The sequence below is a fragment of the Balaenoptera borealis genome (genome assembly GCF_965194805.1).
Source record: "Balaenoptera borealis genome assembly, chromosome: X".
Classification (NCBI taxonomy): domain Eukaryota; kingdom Metazoa; phylum Chordata; class Mammalia; order Artiodactyla; family Balaenopteridae; genus Balaenoptera; species Balaenoptera borealis.
In genome coordinates, this window is record NC_138881.1 from 110,757,236 (window position 1) to 110,774,947 (window position 17,712).

General features: G+C 39.0%; 1 protein-coding gene across 15 annotated transcripts in view; it reads right to left on the reverse strand.

Annotated features, from left to right (window-relative positions):
* The window catches only part of MBNL3 (muscleblind like splicing regulator 3), a 136,853-nt gene that overhangs the window by 22,572 nt on the left and 96,569 nt on the right, over positions 1-17,712 (reverse strand). For 14 of the 15 annotated variants that reach the window (XR_014239737.1, XM_082377937.1, XM_082377929.1 and 11 more), the window contains one exon: positions 10,201-10,365. Coding sequence is in view for 14 of the 15 variants with exons in the window: in XM_082377937.1 (XP_082234063.1) it covers positions 10,201-10,365 (165 nt within the window). In the remaining variant the exon portion in view is untranslated. Of the gene's footprint in view, positions 1-10,200; positions 10,366-11,877; position 17,712 lie in introns of those variants that run through there. The other variant, XM_082377935.1, reaches the window with a different exon arrangement.

Below are 17,712 nucleotides of genomic sequence, written 5' to 3' on the forward strand. Positions count from 1 at the left end.
GGGCACAGGGAGGAAACTCCTGAGTTTCTTATTTATTTTCAAATGGACATTTCTGTTTCTCACCACCACCTCTGCCCCGGGGTAACTACTCCATTTGCATGAATTTGAACATTCAACTTTTTTCAGTCTAGTTAACAGCCACCTGTTATATCAGGCAGCCTGCAAGTTCACACATTCAATTTTAATAAGCAACTTTAATCCTTCCTATACCTGTATTGCAGCCTTTGATGTCAGTTGAGCTAACATGAACCAATTAGTGGGGTAATCTTAATTTTAAAGAAAAAGGTACCTAACAGGTTGAATCTGATTTCTATTTACAGCCTGAATGGTCTGGGCACTTAAATATGTTTCAGATATTCACTCAAACCTAAATTATTTCTTAAATATTTGAAAATATGAGAAAACTTTTCCTCCTAGAACAGGGGGTATAGATTTTCATCTTTCTCTGAGGCTTATAAAACCAACAAGAATGATGGCGACAACTGACTATATGAATAAAAAGATCACCTAGACAATTATTTACCCTCAATGTCTCTTGCAGTATTAGCTGCTAGGGTAGGAATTCCCGTGAGCTACCAGTTACTTGCACAGTACCTAGGAACTATCAGGGCCTTAGGAAATGCTTTCTAAAGTTTGGTGAATTGCCTCTAGAACAGTGGCACCTAATCTTTTTCGAGTCCTGAACTTCTCTGAGAGTCTGATGAGAGCTGTAGACCCTGTCCACGGAAAAATTCATATGTGCGTAAACTGCATGTGATCTCAAGAAGTTCAAGGACCTCATGAAACTCACCCCTGGTGTGGGGTTATGGACGACTTACTGTTTAAGAGCTCGTGTTCTAGGGTAACGGTTGGAAAACCACAGCTCCTGAACCAAATATCCAGCCTGCCCTGTTTTTGTATGGCCAGAATGGTAAGAGTGGTTTCTACATTTTTATTTTATTTTATTTTTTTAAATTTTATTTGAAGTATAGCTGATATACAATGTTGTGTTAGTTTCTGGTGTACAGCAAAGTGATTCAGTATATATGTGTGTATGTGTATATATATATATATATATATATATATATATATATATATATATATACTACTTTTTCATATTCTTTTCCATTATGGTTTATCATAGGATATTATAGTTCCCTCTGCTATACAATAGGACCTCGTTGTTTATGCATTCTATACGTATTAGTTTGCATCTGCTAGTCCCAAACTCCCAGTTCAACCCCCCCATCCCTCCCCACCCGGCAACCACAAGTCTGTTCTCTATGTCTGTGAGTCTGTCTCTGTTTTGTAGATAAGTTCATTTGTGTCACATTTTGGATTCCACATATAAGTGATATCATATGGTATTTGTCTTTCTCTTTCTGACTTACTTCACTCAGTATGATAATCTCCAGGTCCATCCATGTTGCTGCAAATGGCATTAATTCATTCTTTTTTATGGTTGAGTAATATTCCATTGTATACATATACCACATCTTTATCCATTCATCCATTGATGGACATTTAGGTTGTTTCCATGTCTTGGCTATTGTAAATAATGCTGCTATGAACATAGGGGTGCATGTATCTTGCCAAATTATAGTTTTGTCTGGATATATGCCCAGGAGTGGGATTGATGGATCATATAGAAACTCTATTTTGTAGTTTTTTGAGGAACGTCCATACTGTTCTCCATAGCGGTTGTACCAATTTACATTCCCACCAACAGTGTAGGAGGGTTCCCTTTTTTTCCACACCCTCTCCAGCATTTGTTATTCTCTACCTTTTTAAATGGTTGAAAAAAAGTACAAGATGAGTAATATTTCATAACACATGAAAATTATATGCAATTCGTGTTTCAGTGTCCATAAATAAATTCCACGGCACTCACTCGTAGACCTATATAACAAAAAGTGTGGATATCTGTTTTCTCTCTTGTTACAGAAGTACCTACATAATATCCTCAACTTTGTTTCTTGTCCCACAAAGCCTCAAATATTTATTAGTCGTTTAGAGGAAATTTTGCTGACCCTCATTCTACGGGATTCCAAAAAATAAAGCACTCCATCAATTTCTGAAGTAAAGCACTAATTATATAAAAATCTATTGGTGTGAATCTAATACTTGTAGCAAGATTCCATAAGTTGAAGAAGTTAGACTTTAGAAACAGATACTAAAGCATTCACTAAAATATTCTTTTACGTAGTTAGTAAAATTCATGTTCTTAGCTATTTGTTTATAAAACAATAACTACTCAGTGACTAAGAATGGGGAGATAGATGGACTCCTGTAAAGGTAAAATTTTAGGAGCCACAACATTTTGGCCTTAAAGGATTCTGAAGCACCTTTGAATAATAATACAACTCAGTGAAAAATGATGCCTCAAATAAATATGTCTAGTTTACATATACATCTTAGTAACACTGATTTATTACTTAAAATGAGTTATTCCTCAAGCTAGTATAAAGAAATAAAAATTAAATATTATGCTAAATCCACCTCTGTATCTCCCCACAGCCTGGATCTATTTGTAGTTACTTTAATAATATCCAAGGTCAGTTACAATTATTGTTGGATGAATGCAAGGCACTTAAGTCACTTAGGCTAATCCTGGCCTGAAGTCAACATCATAATTGAGGTCTCCTCTCTCTAAACTCATGTCTAAAGGTGGACGACTAAACCTTTTCTTTTATAGGATGGTAAACATTTGGTAACAATTTGTTGACTTGATTTTAATACTAGAAAAATAGCACTCTTAACTTTAGCACTCATAAGACCTTAATTTTATTACTCATTTACAAGCATTTATATAGTACAAAAGGAAGCCCCTTTCAGCACCCCCATGCATATTTCTATCCTTAGGTAATCCCAAAGCACAATGAAATGTATCATTTTCGTTTCCATCAGACTTTACTAGCTGTTCACAAGGAGCACAACTGAATCGTTTTTGTTTCACAGTCTTTGCTTGGTCACCTCCACATTCTCTGAGCGTTGTTCTAGGGGGATTGAAGTGGCCAAAAGGCACACTGCAGGAGGCCCACATAACCTCCAGACTAGTTAATTGGTCCCTCAATAATTGAGAGTGAACTTTATAAACAGATGCAAGCTGACAGTGGTGTTTATGTACTAATCACACTTGTTAATAAGTCACTGTGGCCCAAGAGAGAGCGAAGAAAAACAAATACATTCAAGGGTCCAAGTGAATAGTTATCCTCACCTAGACCTGGCTTTTCTGACCTTATTAATCATGGAAGTCTCCAAATAAGGGGAAGCATTGAAGGAAGACAGGTAGGGGAAGGGTCGATAGATTATTGTGCGTATAAAAGGTGTAAAGTATCGCAAGAAAGAGGGAACAAGTCATGGTTTGGATCTGCCTGTAGGTGGTGGGAGAAGCTGCAGAGCAGGTCAGGAATTATAATCCACAGCTGATTCCTAGAGGTAAGGATCTGGCAGAAGGGTAAATGACTTCTTCCTCAGATGGGTGAGGGGATTTTAACTTTGCTCCTGAGACGTGAACAAGAACTGCCCTAAAAATTATTCGTTGGTGAATCACTATGTAATAACAGTGACAATTCAATTAACTTTAGTATACCACTAGGAAAGAAAAAGTATTTAAAAAATCAAGTGGTTACCCAGTTTTAACAACGGGTATGAAAAAAGGAAGGGTTTGGGGGGAGGGGGAAATGGCAAGAGCTGAGAAAAGCAAAGAACCCACAGGAAGCCTGGAGACTAGAGACATCTCAGTGCAAACCCAGGATAAATGGATGCAAAGGGTTATAATTATCAGAGGTTCAACAAAGCACCACCACCACCGCCACCAAAACAACAACACAAACTAAAACAAAACCTTGCATGGCTAATATAAAAATAACTCTGCGGAGGAAAAAAGAAAGCCCAAAGCTATAAAAATACGTAGGATCAGGTACAAAGCAGAAACGAAGGGGATCACGAAAACATTAATCCACCATTTCACTACTGTTAGATCATACATTCCTAGAGGGTAGAGACTGTTTCTAATTCACCTTCTAAACCATCTCTTACTCTTATAAATGCCTGGCCCAGAGTAGATGCTCAAGAAATATTTAGTGAATTGAGTCAAAAGGGATTCCTACGCCATTGATTACTTTTAGGTTTACCAGTTAGAAAAATCCAAATCAAAAATCACAAAACAAAAGAAACACTCAGGGATCGAAAGTAGTGGCAGAGAGATTGAAAAATCCATCAGTTTTGGTCTCTACTGGGGAAAACTTTAAGCCGAAGGCCACTCCCAAACGGTCTTTTGAAATGCTAAACAGTATGAGAAGCACAGGCTACTGTATAACACATACACATGCATGTGCACATGCACATACACACACCCACACAGATGTATGCATGGCAGTTTTTAATTGGAGTGGCTAAATCATCAGTATCAAAAGGTATCCAATGAAGAGTTCTGGGGGGAAAAAACGGTTTAGTGATACTACGGACTGAAATATGCAACTTCTTATTATAAAATGTGTGGTTCCAGGGGACAATTGCTAATGTTTCTGATAGCCACAGAATGGTTTAAGAGAGGAGACTAGGCGAAGAAGGTTTTCAAATAATATTTAGTACATCTATAAAGATTATTATGGCAGATTAGGATGATTTGGGGGAAAGATTATATTATCAGGTGGGGAGGGCAACCACATTTTTTCACACTAGGTCTCCTGATGGCCCTTCTCAGTGACAAACCACTGAACTCTACTGATCTGAGCAAGAAGATGGTGATAAGAAAAAAAAAATATCATCCTCTCTAGGTGAGATTGCCAAGCATTGGCTTTGTTTCTCGCCGCTGTTGTGATTTTTTATCCTCCGTCAGGGAAGACGATTTTCACAGATCCTCCCAACTTCCTGCCTTCACCTCACTGGTGATGAAGGGCAAGCCATGCTGAGGTAGCTGCTGGAGCTTAGACTGTGACCCTGAGCAGGAAAGCTAACGGGCCCACGTGGTCTCATTAGCACCAGCCCCTCACCAACTGAGCTAACCAGATCCAGAGGAGGACACAAAATGGGCTGAGAGGAGATTACATTTTCATTTATCTCCTGGGAATATATGAGGGAGGATAAAGGGAGAGTGTTGAGATTCGTTCCTATCGAAGAAACTGCGCACCGTGAAGATATCGTGTACAAACGCCCTCTGTTTGACAGCAAGAGTGTAGCATTTTCATTTCACTTTTGAAAAAAACCGATTGCACATTGTATACTAAGCCGAGTTGGGGCAAGGCAGCAAACCTCCAGCTGGTGTGATTTATTTTGCTTTACTCTAAAAGGAGCTTTAAGCGGTGTGACATGCACAGCCTCGGGAAAGGACCTGAATAACTACTCTACTTTGGACAAGTAATTGCAATCAGGAGTGAATCCAGGATCTGTGGGGCCCCAAGTTTAGGCCTTCAGAACAAAGGATACACAAATATCTTTGGCAAATTTTACCAACACGTTGTAAACACATTGCTACGCCTCCTCCCAGGGCCCTGGCACGTCACCACGCAAATGAGGGGCCCTGAGCCTTCACTAACCTCAAGGTAAGGCTACACCTGGGAACAATTTGTGGAACAAATACATAATATTAGGTCTCAGTTGCTATATCTAAAAGTAAAATCTTTTCTAATTTTTTAGAAAACTTAGTAAAATCTTGATAAAGTTTTGGGCTTGTAGCATGGTTATCACTCCAAACACTCCTGTGATATGATCTGCTCAACCTCAGTCAATGTGGAATTTCACATGATAATGACAGTCATAATTATATTAAGGGCATATTAATCTTATAATTACATAATGCCCGTCGTCCACTGACTTGAACATTTTGCAAAAATCACTTTACAAAACACTGAATGTCACCACATCGAGATGAAAGACGTAAAGGTCGTCATTCATCGTTTCATGAGTAGGTAAACTGAGAAACTCACTGAAGAATCTTCATTAAAATTCACTGTAATTTCTGTACTGACCATGAGACTGCTAATCTGGAAAATGGACAGAATTTCCTTTTCCACTAAATCTACAAAATGTCTTGCTCACCTTTTTAATGATAATTTTTTAATAGAAGAGCCCTGACAACAGGGAGATAGCATATATACTTCAGTCAAACTAGTTTATGTGAGCTAGAAAAACTATAACTCTGGATGAATATGCAAAATGTAGAATGTATCTTGGTGAGGGAAGGATATTATCCTTTCATCTTTAACTACAAAATCATTTAACATTTTCAAAAATTAAAAAGTAAATAAATATTTTGCAATTTTACTTCCATTCACTTAAATCTGTCCCGGTCCAAAGTTGCATAGAGTAACATAATATCTTAGAGGTACTATTTAATTAAAGAAGAAAAACATTCAAAACACGGGAGCCTAAAAATATTGAAATTATTCACTAATTAGTATATCTCCCTTCCTCTTATCTACTGCAACTTCCTATTTTTCCCCATTTGGTCCTAAAGTGTTACATCACCTTCATTCCTTACTATATTAATGTCAGACAGACATATAAGCTTGTTTCTGAGAAATATATTTGGTAAATAGAATTGTAAAAATGATGCAAAAAGGTGGGGAGGGTCCAGGCAGACATCAGATGATTCTATCTGTGATAAAGAAAAAGACTGAAGTCCCGTGTTTATAGCCTCTGTGGTTTGGAACACCATGACTTGGCCACAGGAATGCAAGTCATGAAAAGCATACAGCAGACCAGAGGACTTGGCACACCGTGATGGCTGATCCAGTAATCTCTGGATGAATCATCAGGTGAATACACCCGACTGGGTCAAGTTTACCTGCGTGTAAAGAACTGCTTCCATGTGAATCACCACATTCAAACAGAAAAGCAAAAGGAATTTACTAGATATAGACAGGTCTAGATTACACAAAATGTCTGAGCCAAAAATATTTTTAATAGCCTTATAACATCATATCCACCTTTTACATGCATATATTACATCCAGCAGTGAGAATCCTTCCTTGGAAATTTCTTTCTGTAATGAAGACTCCAAGTTGTGAAAAGACCTGAAATTTTGAAACATTAGCTTTGCTTGAGAGTTGGAATCCAATGTGTCTGCTTGCCCTAAAATTCTTCTCCAGTGCTCGTGTTTGCCTCTTAATTATGCCAAGGGGAGTTCTTAATCGTACAATTTTTTTGCTGTGAACATCAGCAACTCTCTCTCTTAAACTGCACTGAAAAATACTAGGGAGTCACACCCTTTGCCTCACTTGCTAAACTTCCTCAATAAAGCTACCAAGAGCTTTCTGAGGTGGAATTTTATACGTGCAAATGTCAATTCAGACCTGTTAGATACAGTGAACGAACTTGCCTGCTACAGCAAGCATTCCACCCAAATTGACTAGGTGTGGCTTTTATTCATTGTTCAGTCACATTGAACAGAATCTGTTCTCTAGCTACATTTGGGTTGACATTCCCTTTATCTGGGGGCTTATAATAAGCGAACCATACTCAATTTTCCAAAAGCAGATGTGCTCTTCTGGTATCCTAGGAACAGATCAAAGTGTGCTTCGTGGGCAGACCTGAGGTTCAAGGCAGTGATACCAAATGGGTCTTGATATGCAGCCAGACAAACAGCAGGACTGGAAATGTAAACAAAAGCTTGAATATTTTAGAGAAAAGAATCAGATGATCAGGGCGGGAGGTGGGTGCGGTTAGAAGGGATAGAGAGTTGTTTGGGGAGAGTAGGTACCAAGGAAATGAAGTAAAATTATACGTTACTTCCATAGTAAAATCAAGATCCATAATAAAGAACAGTTCTTTCAAGTCAGACTGGTAAATGTCACTTAAAATTGCTCACACTAGCTCAATTACAACACGCCCACAAGGCAGCTCTCTAGACCACAAAAGAAGATCATATCAAACATCTCGAGGTCAGCTTTTGGTACACATAGTAACTACAGAAATCAATCTTTTATCAGTTTATCACATCACAATAGCTATTGTTAAATAATCTACAAGGTAGAAAAGCAATTTCCAATTGTTCCCTGGGGTCTTCTAAGCAATGTCTTGGGTCTTGTGATATGCTATAAAATAAATTGTACTCCTGTGAGTCGTATCAGTCATATTCTGCAGCCTGAAATTACCCTCCTTGAAGAAAAAAGGGAAATGTATTCTATTATAGAAAGCATGGAGGATCAAATTAGAAAGCACAAGAGGCTGAAAAACTCAATGGATCTCTCATTGGACTCCAAAAAGCCACTCCCTAATCAATAATGCATGAAGGGTTGAGACTTGGCATGGAGATACTTGACCGGAGGCTGAAGGGAAGATGAATAGTCTGCCTTCTGTCTTTACCCCTATTTTACCCCAGGCCCTTGCTCTCTGATTCCCTGAAATAGGGTAGTTGACTGATGTCCCTTGACCTATGAAAAAATATATGCTCCAGCTGTATACGAAATGCTGGGCTCAGGTGTGTGATAAAATCTGGCTCCTATTCTTTGCTCAGTCTGAAATTGGGACATCCCACAAGAGGCCAAGAGTAGTAATGGTGGGTAAAAGGCTCCCTTGCTTTATTCCCCATCTACTCACATTTTCTGGACTCACCAAGCATATTCATTTCTCTGTGGCTTTGTTCATACTATTCTCAGTATCTAGAACACTTTCTCTTCCTTATCCCTTCAGGAGTAAGGACAAACTGAAATACTTCAGTGTTTGAAAGCTAAGGACAGAGTTTGAAGGAGTTCAACCATGTAAAGTATTACTAAAGATCAAAGAGGAACTCCAGGGAGCTCACTGGTGACCTTCTGGGAACGAATTTATCAATGTAATTAATCAGCACTGAACTCCAAGGCAAATGTTTTTGGCAAATGAATAGCGTAAAACATGAAATCTATTTATTTTACTTAAAATTTTCTAGACATTCTGGAAAGAGTATCCTGGTACAAAATTTTAGTGACTTGTCAATGCCCCAAGCACCTGTTTTTTGCATTATCTATAAAGATGTACCAATTAAGGGGTGCCCTATCTATACAGATGTCCTTGAATTCTGAGAAACAACTTTCTAATGAGATACACTTTGCTGAGAGCAGATTGACCTATTCCCACATTTTTGTTGCATCTAAATACTATATACATCTTTCAGTTTTCAGTGTGTTCATTATATAGTCACCAATGAAGTGGGTTACAAAAAAGAAAACATAAGCCTTTCAAATTAGTATCCGGATAATGGTTAAAAGGAAGTAGGCCAGCTGGAATTAGAATGAGACACCATGGAACTAAATTTGAGACCTGGAAGAACTCAGTAGACAGGGACAGTTTTCAATTCCCCCTTAAAACTCTAAGACCAAACTACAACTTTTTATTTTAAGGTATCAGGACAAGATGAATTCTCCGTAGGACAAAATTACTTTTTAGGTGATCCATTTAAACTCACTGATCCACACAAATACTAGACATTGGTCTAGAATGACGCCAAAATATTATTAATTTCAGCAAAGGGAAACTGTGGCTAGATTAAGTTAAAACCCCCATCAACTACCTGGCCAGTATTCTTCAAGACTGTCAAGGTCATGGGAAACAGGGAAAGACTGAGAAATGGTCACAGACCAGAGGAGAGAGGGGAGACAGGATTCAAACAAATGCACTGTGGTATCCTGGATTGGACACTGGAACAGAAAGGGTACACTAATGGAAAATCTGGTGAAGTCTGAATAAAGTCTGGAGTTCAGTTAATAGTAATGTGTAAATGTCAGTTCCTTAGTTTTGACAAATATACCAGGAAATATAAGATATTAACAGTGGGAGAAACCAGGTGAGGGGTAATATGGGAACTCTCTGTACTACCTTTGCAACTTTTCTTTAAATCTAAAATTATTTTAAAATAAAAAGTCTATTAAAAAGTAACAACAAAACTACCATCAAAGAGCAAGGAAATTTGTTTGAATTAGTATCCTAAAATTAAAAGGGTTATATGTAATAATAATCAAACCTCTTCCTCCTCTTAAAATGTCCCTGCTCCTTTATTAATATTCTTCTATAAACTACATTCACGGTTCCTGCAACCCAGGTTTTAAATCCAACGCACCTGACCGCTCCCTTCACGTGCACAGCAGCTTTGTAGTGTCAATTAACCTATCAGCTTGCATCCTCAATCCTTTGGTGACTAACTTCCCAAAGGCCTTGCAAGGTTATTCCAATGTAGATATATATCCTTAAAAAATAAAAGACATACATATGCAATTTTGAAAAAGCAGCACTGTGACTTACATGTGATGACATTTGGGCATTTTGGAGCATAAGCTGCATCTGCTGGGCGAACATGGCTGCAGCAGTCTTTTGTTGAATCAGATTGTTCCGTCCATTAATTTCCAGCTGCGTTTTTAAATGCGGAGGAGGGTGAAGGTACTTGCAGTTCTCTCTAGCACACCGACCCTGAAAATGAAGGATTAGATGAATTTACATTAATATTTCTAAAAATCTGGTGTGGCTAAGAAAATAAGAAAAGTTTATTAATCTCTTAGCATATGTGATGTACTGTCATAAGTGCTTTACTTGAATGAATGCATTCAGTCTTCATACAAGGCCCCTGAGACTGATACTCTCATAATCTTCATCTTCCAGGTGAGGAAACTGAGACTGAGAGAAGCTTGCACAGCTAACATGTGACAAAACCAGAGCTAAAACCCAGTTAGTCTGATTCCAGAACTTATTCTCTTAGCCACTTTGCTCTACTTTGATACGCATCAGCTTATGTTTAAAATATAAAACATTAGGAATAGTGTATCATCATAACATGACAGATTTATATAAAAATTCCCCAACATGAGACATCATGCATGTTAAATATGATTTAGGGTGTGGATCTACATATACAGTCAGGAAAACTGAGGGAAAATGTTACATATATACACATAAATGTACCTTAAAACTTTTAGATCCATTATTCTGGACAATTTTGGCTCTAAAGTTCTTTTTCCTGAATCCATACAATGTGAGAAACATCCTGAAATCCACTGATATTTTGTTAATCAAAGAATAAATCTCTACCTTGGGGCTATGCTGTTCTGTAGATTCCAGAGGCACTGGCCCTGGATCACTTGGATAATTGAGACCAAAGCGTACTTGGGAGTGTCCGGTATTCGAATGTTTTATGGATGGTTTAAGCACTTCCAGAAAGGATCATATGTCAGTCCTGTGGAACCAAACATGCGTTTGGTATTACCTAAATGCTGATATGGCTGATAATTATGGTGTTTACTATGTGGTAGCAAAGGATGTCACTGAACAGGTATTTATCACATTCTCAAATGTGACCTGTTGTGTTTGTTTAACTCTCGAGCACTGGGCAAAGCAGCTAATGATTCTCTCATTTGGATTACTAGGTCTGCCATAATCCTTTTAAGATAAGCACAACCGCAAGCCATTCTTTTTCCCACAGTTGCTAAGATCCTTTATAGCGTGTGAGCTTACTGGAGGGAGGGGTGGGAAAAAAAGGCAACTTTTTTTTGAACCCAAGAGCGCAAGTTGCTAGGCCACCCGAATTCCCAGGAGAAAGTCAGTTAGTTCATCAAGTGTTTTCAACACATGCTACGAATTTTCCCTATTTATGATGCCTTAACGGATTATATAATCACTTCTCCATATTTAGTTATCTTGTTATCAAAGCATTCCTATAATTTCACTGAGAATCAAGGTGTGTCCTTCAAAATTTTAGAGAGTTACCTATAAAGCAAAACCAGATGCACTGCAACTGCTCTTTTAAATATCACATCAGTGGGATGAGGTGGCTCTTTTATTTTACCTCCCCTGGCAGGAAGCTGAGTATAACTTAAAACATAGCTTGAGAAATCAAGGAAGTCACTATTGTTTTCCGTCAGGCTTGTCCTGTTGTTTCTCCAATTTGATCAAATTTTTAATCAAATTATTTATAAAATCAAATAATACCTTAGTTTCAATGTGCCTTTATATTTCTCTGGAAATCCTGGAAAAGGAAGAATTTACTGGTAGTAAGAGTTGAGGGTGGTATGAACCCAGTCTTCCTGAACTCATTAAGTAGCCTAGGAAACAGCTACATAATTTTAGCACATATAAGGACTATAAGGAAATCCTTATATGCGCTAAAAATTGCGGTAATGGAGGGTTCCCCCCAGTAATGTCCCCCCTAAGAGAAAACATAAGCTTCTTTTTACACCTACTACAACCTGCATCAAAGCAAAGATAGTCACAAGGATTTTAGTTCCCAGATTCTCCACCCTCCACCCAGTATAACTGGGATTATCTGGCTCAGAATTAACAGCTCAGGGGAAGTAGTGACACTTGGCGGCTTCCAGAGCCAAGCATGGTAGTTTATACTTCTGGGGTTTCTCTTTTCCTCCCACACCCTAACATTAAAGATTTCCCCAAGGTACAGTCCTAAATCCTCTGCTCTCCTCCTTAATCTCTTTCCCCTGGAGAAATGAAGTGCTGGTAAAATTTCATCTCTCACTGCAATTGCTCAGATCTTAAATCTCTATCTCTACCTCTGACCCCTCTTCTGAATTTCAGGTCTTTTTATCACTAACTGCAGCTGCATCTGGAAATCCTGCCCCCTAACCAGGTCTAAACAACTTACTCCTGACCTTCCTTCTCCTTAGACTATCTTTCCTCTTGCTGCCTACTAGCATTTAGGACCATTGCTCCAATTCCCAGGCTTTGGGACAGTTGCATAGCAGCCCTGAAAAGAGAAACCAGGCACCTGCTGAGCAGGATTGCCTTAGGCTCGCAAACCCACCTTGATAGCTTTCCCAGACAAGTGGCAAACACAACCATAAACATTTAAACAGAACACAATTTGTAACCCACTCCCTGCGCCCCCCAAATTAGATGAGGACTCTCTCTTACATTCAGGAATTCCAAACAATAGATCAGTTTAAAAAAAAAAAAAAAGGAAAAGGAATATCTTAGGATTTTTGCCATTTGTTACAGTTTAGAGTTTTAACGTCATTTACGCTGAATGTAATCAGAGAGGAGAGGAGAATGGAAGGGAGTGAGAGAACGTGGTGTATTTGGCACATTTCCTGCCAATCTACAGATAAAGAATTGCTGCCTGCCTTTGTGCTGTTATGTTACTGTCCTTTATATATAATAACTTTTCTTAAGCTTTTTCTTGGGAAACTAATGACATTTTTACAAATCAAAAATGGTACACAAATAGAAAAAAATTACACTTTAAAAATTACATCAAGTTAGGCTATAAAACTAAAGTATGGAATATGAGGCAGCATAAGATTTTAAAAAACTTATTCGTCTTAGTTATGAGATTTTACTTGATTTATAAAGCATTCTCTTTTGAATGACAGAATCCATAATTTAATTCTATAACAATGCAAATGCACAGCAACACTACCTTACCAGAGACTGCTTCTTATGTTAAAGAAAGCTTATAAAGAAAAAAAAAAAAAAAACCCTGCATTTTCTATCCAAACAATAGATGAGAACAAATAATTTAACATCAATGTTATCTGTGGAACACAATATTTCAAAAGAAAGCCAAGCCCCTCAAGTTTTTTCAAAACGACTTTAGGACTCAGGATAATATATTTATATGCACAACACTTGGTGATAACAAATCTCCCCTGTATTCATTCTTCAAGAGGCCCAAACTTAATTATAGGCCAAAATACTTTAATTGGCGTTGGGGAGAGGGTGGCAAACTTTGTTCTTGACGTTTGCTAACATTTGCTTTCAGTCCTTGTAGGGGATTAAGGCTTTGGTAAGCATGTAGGAATGGGATGGGGTGGAGGTTGAGGAGGGATCTGCCCATCACAGTATGTAATCACTTACTGTTTTTGTCCTTTGGAAAACCAGCGACTATGGAGTAGAAAGGTTCCAATGTTTTCCTGAGGCCAGCTAAGCACCCTGAATGGGCCACAAGACTCCCTATCATATCAGGTCTATAACAGCCCAGACACCATGCTGGGCTGAAAAAAATCACCCATTGTGTTTCCCAAGCCAAGTCAATGGTGTCCAAGCCCTCCTTCTAGACCCACAGGTTCAGAGGTGCCATGTGCTCAGTGCAAAGTAGGAGACCATGTCATAAACGACTCTAAATGTCATACCTGTGAAAACTGCCATCCACTGGTAGAGCTGGCTCTATCCTAAAAACAGCAGCTAAGGCTGGTCAAGACGTGTAAACCTCTCTCCCTCCCCTCCACAGACACACAAAACTAAAGCATTGAAGAGATTAGAGTGCAAGCTCATTTAGGCTCGCCTCAATTTCACTCCTTTTCCATTTCCTTTGGCCTTAAAAAACACATCATTCTCGTTGGGTTTTTCACTGTCATACGGAGTCAAGAAAAGAGCAAAGTGATTCAATGGGAAAGTGATTCTCTGCTGAAATAAGCACTACTATATCTATGAATCTTCCCGCTCCCCTTTCCCATCTACTCTCTTTGAAAAAGCACCCAAAAAGCAGCAGGGGAATAAATGACCAATGAAATTTCTGAAATACGTCGGCATCAAAAAGTTGATGACAGACAAAGGAAAAAGTTGCAGAGCATTCATAAAACCTCCAAAATTCAATCTATTTCCTTTTTCCTACCTTCAGGCTTTTCACAAATGAGTACAAAGAGTACTTGACTGAAAGAGAAAAGTAGCATTGTAGAGATTCAAATCCCACCTAAGTCTTGGGAGTTACGAGAGTGAGAGTCTGTCAGAGACAAGACTTCCCAGGCACTTGGTGGTAGAAAACCCCTGTGAAGTGTACTTTTTTATGTTCATGAGAGAAAGCTCTACCATCCATCAGAATAAGAAAAGGACCCCAGGAAGCTGAAAATTACCCTTTGTCAGTCACCAGTATATTAACAGGAACAGCTGTTTGCAGAATGACTTGCTTCTTCAAATACATTAGGAATTATGGGGGGGGGGGGAAAGCTCTCAAATACAGTGGTAACTGGATTACCTTTTCTAAGACATCTCACTGCTCTGCTAGACTATCAAGAGTTAAAAGTTAAATGTTAAATAAAGGCAATGAATAGATGATTTGATTTCTATGAAAAAAATTATTTCATTTTAATGATCATGTGTTAAATGAAAAATCCTCTTGATTATACTGGCCCACTGAAACATACTTACATATGCACAGACATGGCTTCTCAGAGGAAGTAACAGTAATTTTAGAATTACAAATGACATGTAGTAGGTTGCCTGGTTCCTACAACCATCATGGACCTATTAAGGGCTAGGAACAATCTGAAATGGCTAAAAGTGAGGCAACGTGAACATAAACTGAGTATTAGTCAGATATCAGTATACTAACGGCAAATTTCCCACTTTCTTCCTCTTAGAGTTCTGTCTTTATAAAAATGGATATCCTCCAGTATTGTACCATCTATGAATATTGATATACATGCACAAAAAGCAGCCTTAAAATCTTGCATACAACTTTTAATTTAAATTTGGGATGCAGACAAAAAATCTTTTTTAAAAAGTCTTTATTAAACCATTTCCTGAGTCTACTGAAGGCAAAATTAACGAGCCAGCCAAGCACTCCCCCCACTGCAGTCGGCACTGCATCTCTGCTGAACTCTGCTTTCCTTTTTTTAAAATTTATTTTATTGAAGTATAGTTGATTTACACTGTCGTGTTAATTTCTGCTGTACAGCAAAGCGACTCAGTTATACATATGTATACATTCTTTTTCATACTCTTTTCATTATGGTTTACCACAGGATATTGAATATAGTGCCCTGTGCTGTACAGTAGGACCTCGTTGTTTATCCATCCTACACAGTTTGCAGCTGCTAATCCCAAACTCATGAACTCTGCTTTCTTGACATCCCACATACACATATACAGGGCAATGACTTCGGTACAAACCAGACACCAAGTCTGAACAGGTAAGAAGCTGGAAGGAGGGCAGAAGAATTTTCTCGCCTATCTGCCTCAAGAAATCTTTCAGGGCTTCCCTGGTGGCGCAGTGGTTGAGAATCTGCCTGCCAATGCAGGGGACACGGGTTCGAGCCCTGGTCTGGGAAGATCCCACATGCCACGAGCAACTGGGCCCGTGAGCCACAACTACTGAGCCTGCACGTCTGGAGCCCGTGCTCCGCAACAAGAGAGGCCGCGATAGTGAGAGGCCCACGCACGGCGATGAAGAGCGGCCCCCGCTTGCTGCAAATAGAGAAAGCCCTCGCACAGAAACGAAGACCCAACACAGCCATAAATAAATAAATAAATACTTAAAAAAAAAAAAAAAGAAATCTTTCAAATGGTGACCTCCAAAAGATGAAGGGAGGAATAGGCTCAACAACCACACCATTGTTCTCTGCAACAGCCCAATAAGATAACCTGATTACCAGAATGGGAACATTTAGGGCTGAACCGGATTGTAAGGAACATCGGTGCACCTTTATCTTACAGAGAAAGTGAAGGCCAAATTGATGAGGTGGCTTGTCCTAATTAACAAGCAGCTCAGTAAGGACAGAAGCCAAGTTTGCAGACTCTCACTACCCAATATGGATTTTCAGTTCAAATGACTCTTTCTCTGTAAAGATCTTCCTGAACCCCTCTCCCCACCCCACCCCCACTTCCCTCTCCCTCGTTCGTGTCTCCAGCCGCATCTTGTACTCCCTTCTATCCTAGCACTTATCACTGTGTACGTGGATACATAGTTTGCATGCCTATCTCCCCATTCCACTTTGAGTTTGTCTAAAGGCAGGACTATATCTTCCTCATCTTTGAACCTCCAGGGCTGTTTCTGTGCCTGGTGAAGAGTGACCACTCCATAAAAGTTTGCTGAATGAATGAATAAACTTTGTGAGAATAATTTTATAGGGCATCACACTAAGTCGGCCTTAGCGGCCTAATTGCTTCTCTTGCCATTTCCTTTCCTAAGTTCTTTCTTCTTCCTCCAAGAAGAGAACAAGAGGCAACACATGACTGAGGCTGTTCCTGGTTTTCCCTTGCAAGTGAACCGTTATTCTATTCAGCTCCAGAAAATAGCTAATTCGTAACAATTTTTTTTCTATGAATATATACTCTGGGGTGTGTGTGACCATCATGGCTGAAAAATCCTGGTAATTCAGTATAACTGAATCAGAAATGTTAGGAAACCATGAGGCACAGACACAAACCCTGGTCTAATTCCCAGGGGTCTGTGGTCACAAGAACCCCCAGGATATAGGGGCCCACAGAGCTGAATAAAGGAACCTGCAGCAGATTCATATTTAATCAACACCTGGGCCTGCACAAGGGGAGCACTGCATTTCTAGGGTCAGCTTAGAATAAACTGCCTCCTCCAACTGCTCCGTCCCCACCCTGCATTTCTCTAACCAGCTGCAAGTCAAATTCCCTGAAGCTACTGAGACAAAGGTGGGATACAAGGCTTCAGGATAATCACATCGGGTGGAGCTTTCTTGTGCATCTCTATTGCATATGCTGACTTCTTACAAGAAAAATGTTCCCGCTGTGCTTTAAGACCCATGTTCAGCTGCATTCACATTAAACATTTATTTTCAAATAATCATTAGCTTGACATTTTTTTAAAGCGCAAATAACACCAAAAATCATAGTTGCTGGTCATAGTGAAACCAAGCCTGTCTCCCCAATACCCCGGATCTGCTTCCTGCCCACCCCCCCAATTTTTCCCCTCTGGTCTAATCAAATACCTTCAACTGCTTGAGAAAAATATTAACTGGGTATCTGTTCAATAATATGCTCCTCAGGAATGTATGATCTCTGTTTACAAAACAGCCAACCAGAATCAAATTAAAACCCAAAGACAACTGAAGCACACTGGTG